This window comes from Morone saxatilis, unplaced genomic scaffold (assembly GCF_004916995.1).
Source record: "Morone saxatilis isolate NCDOM2014 unplaced genomic scaffold, NCSU_SB_2.0 Contig2, whole genome shotgun sequence".
Lineage (NCBI taxonomy): Eukaryota > Metazoa > Chordata > Actinopteri > Moronidae > Morone > Morone saxatilis.
Window position 1 is genome coordinate 8,953,446 of NW_023339762.1, and position 1,708 is coordinate 8,955,153.

Sequence of the window (1,708 nt, forward strand, 5' to 3'; positions counted from 1 at the left end):
ACAGCATCTCATATACAATTTAGACCCGTATGATGTGCAGACTACCACTACATATATTTCTGATACTGTGAGGAAACAATTGCTTATTTCTGTCAAACACTCAAACCAGAACTAAATAGGAGAACTGAATAACATTAAGGAATATTCCGCAAAATCTCAAGGTTGCTTAAAAAGGTGGAGACAGTGGCTGTAGAGATTCACAGCAGCTACAATGATTCCTATAGACAGCCATGTACTTCACCTCCTCATAGCTCCCCAAAGGTTGCATGTTTAGCGATTCATTTAACAAACAGCTAACAAACTTCTCTCAAGACTGATTTTTGGTGGAGTTTACAGAGGTAGCCTGCAGAGACTGTACTGTAAATAAAGTTGTTACAGACTCATTTTTTTAAATGTGTTTTAAGTAAGCTGATCCTTACCCCTCCTTGCTGCCCTCCACCAGTGGCCCGGCAGGGATCTCCAGGAAGAGGCTGTCTTCTGATAGAGCCGTATCCCAGGAGGCCGAGCGGCGCTCACTCAGTTGGTAGTGGAAGCGGAGAAGAGAGGGGTTCCCACTCACTGGAGCGCCCTGTGTCACTGTTAACTTCTCATCCTGGTTTATTACAGGTGGGACAGACAAAAAAGACAAACAGATTCAGTTGAATTCAATTGTAATTTTTCAGCTTTAATGCTAAAATTCATTTTAAAACTAGAGACTGCTTTGGCTGGAGCACATGAGGGATCAGTCACATATTGTAAAAGTCTAAATTATGAAAGTTTTCCACTTCTGTTTCATCAGAAAATAATAATTCAATTACATTTTTAGTTAATATAGACTCAATTATTGTCGATGTTAAAAGAGCAAATCATCCAACTTGGGAAAGATAACAGGTTACAAATCTCTTAGTGTTTACATTCGGGATTGCACATTGTTGTCACCCACCACACCACTGGGCACTTTAAAAACCAGATAACACATTAAATGTCAAGTGTGAAGAGGACTTTCTGCATCTGAGAGCAGTTCTGAAGTGAAATGAGTCAAAGAGGATGTGGTTGTTGTGTGGGTGTCTTGAAGAAGCTGTATCGTGTCTGCAGCAGACAAGTCCTGGACTGTAACTGATGTGTGGTTTGACAAACCACTTCCATTATTAACTTACTGAGCTTTTGGTCATATTTTTTCAGGCATATCAATTTGTATTGACAGCATCTGACAACTTGGCACGAGTTCTGTGTCAAAAGCAGTGATGATATAAATGTGTGGCCTGTTTGTTTGGTACATTAGTTTATAGTCGTCTAACAATTGGGATGATTTGATTACTGTCAAATGTTTGCATATATTGGATCTGATGTTTTCTTACTCATGAATACTGAGCAGCATTGTCAGTCACTGGATGAAATGATGAAGATGCAATTACGTAATAATGAGTAAATAAATACTGAAGCAGACGCGTTAATCAAGTTATACTGTGTTACACAACTTATATGCCTAACAGCAAATACAATTCTATGTAAATGTAAGCGAGGGTTTGTGTTGTAAATTGTAAACCAGGACTCTGTTACAGAGTTCTGTGCTGGCTGAGGACAGATGAGGATGTCAATATGACAGTTGTGACTGATCTGTCTGATCCTAAATCTCTAATCCCCAGGGACAGTCAGTCACATGTCTGGGGTACAACTTGACACGCATGCTTTCACACACACACACACACACACACACACGCACACACAG

The 1,708-nt window shown here is 39.9% G+C and overlaps 1 protein-coding gene across 1 annotated transcript in view; it reads right to left on the reverse strand.

Annotated features, from left to right (window-relative positions):
- oaz2a (ornithine decarboxylase antizyme 2a) overlaps positions 1–592 on the reverse strand; it is a gene marked incomplete at its 5' end in the record, with an annotated part of 11,423 nt that extends 10,831 nt beyond the window's left edge. The window contains 1 exon segment of the mRNA XM_035664498.1: positions 420–592. Coding sequence (XP_035520391.1) covers positions 420–592 — 173 coding nt within the window.
- Positions 593–1,708: the final 1,116 nt, after the last annotated feature.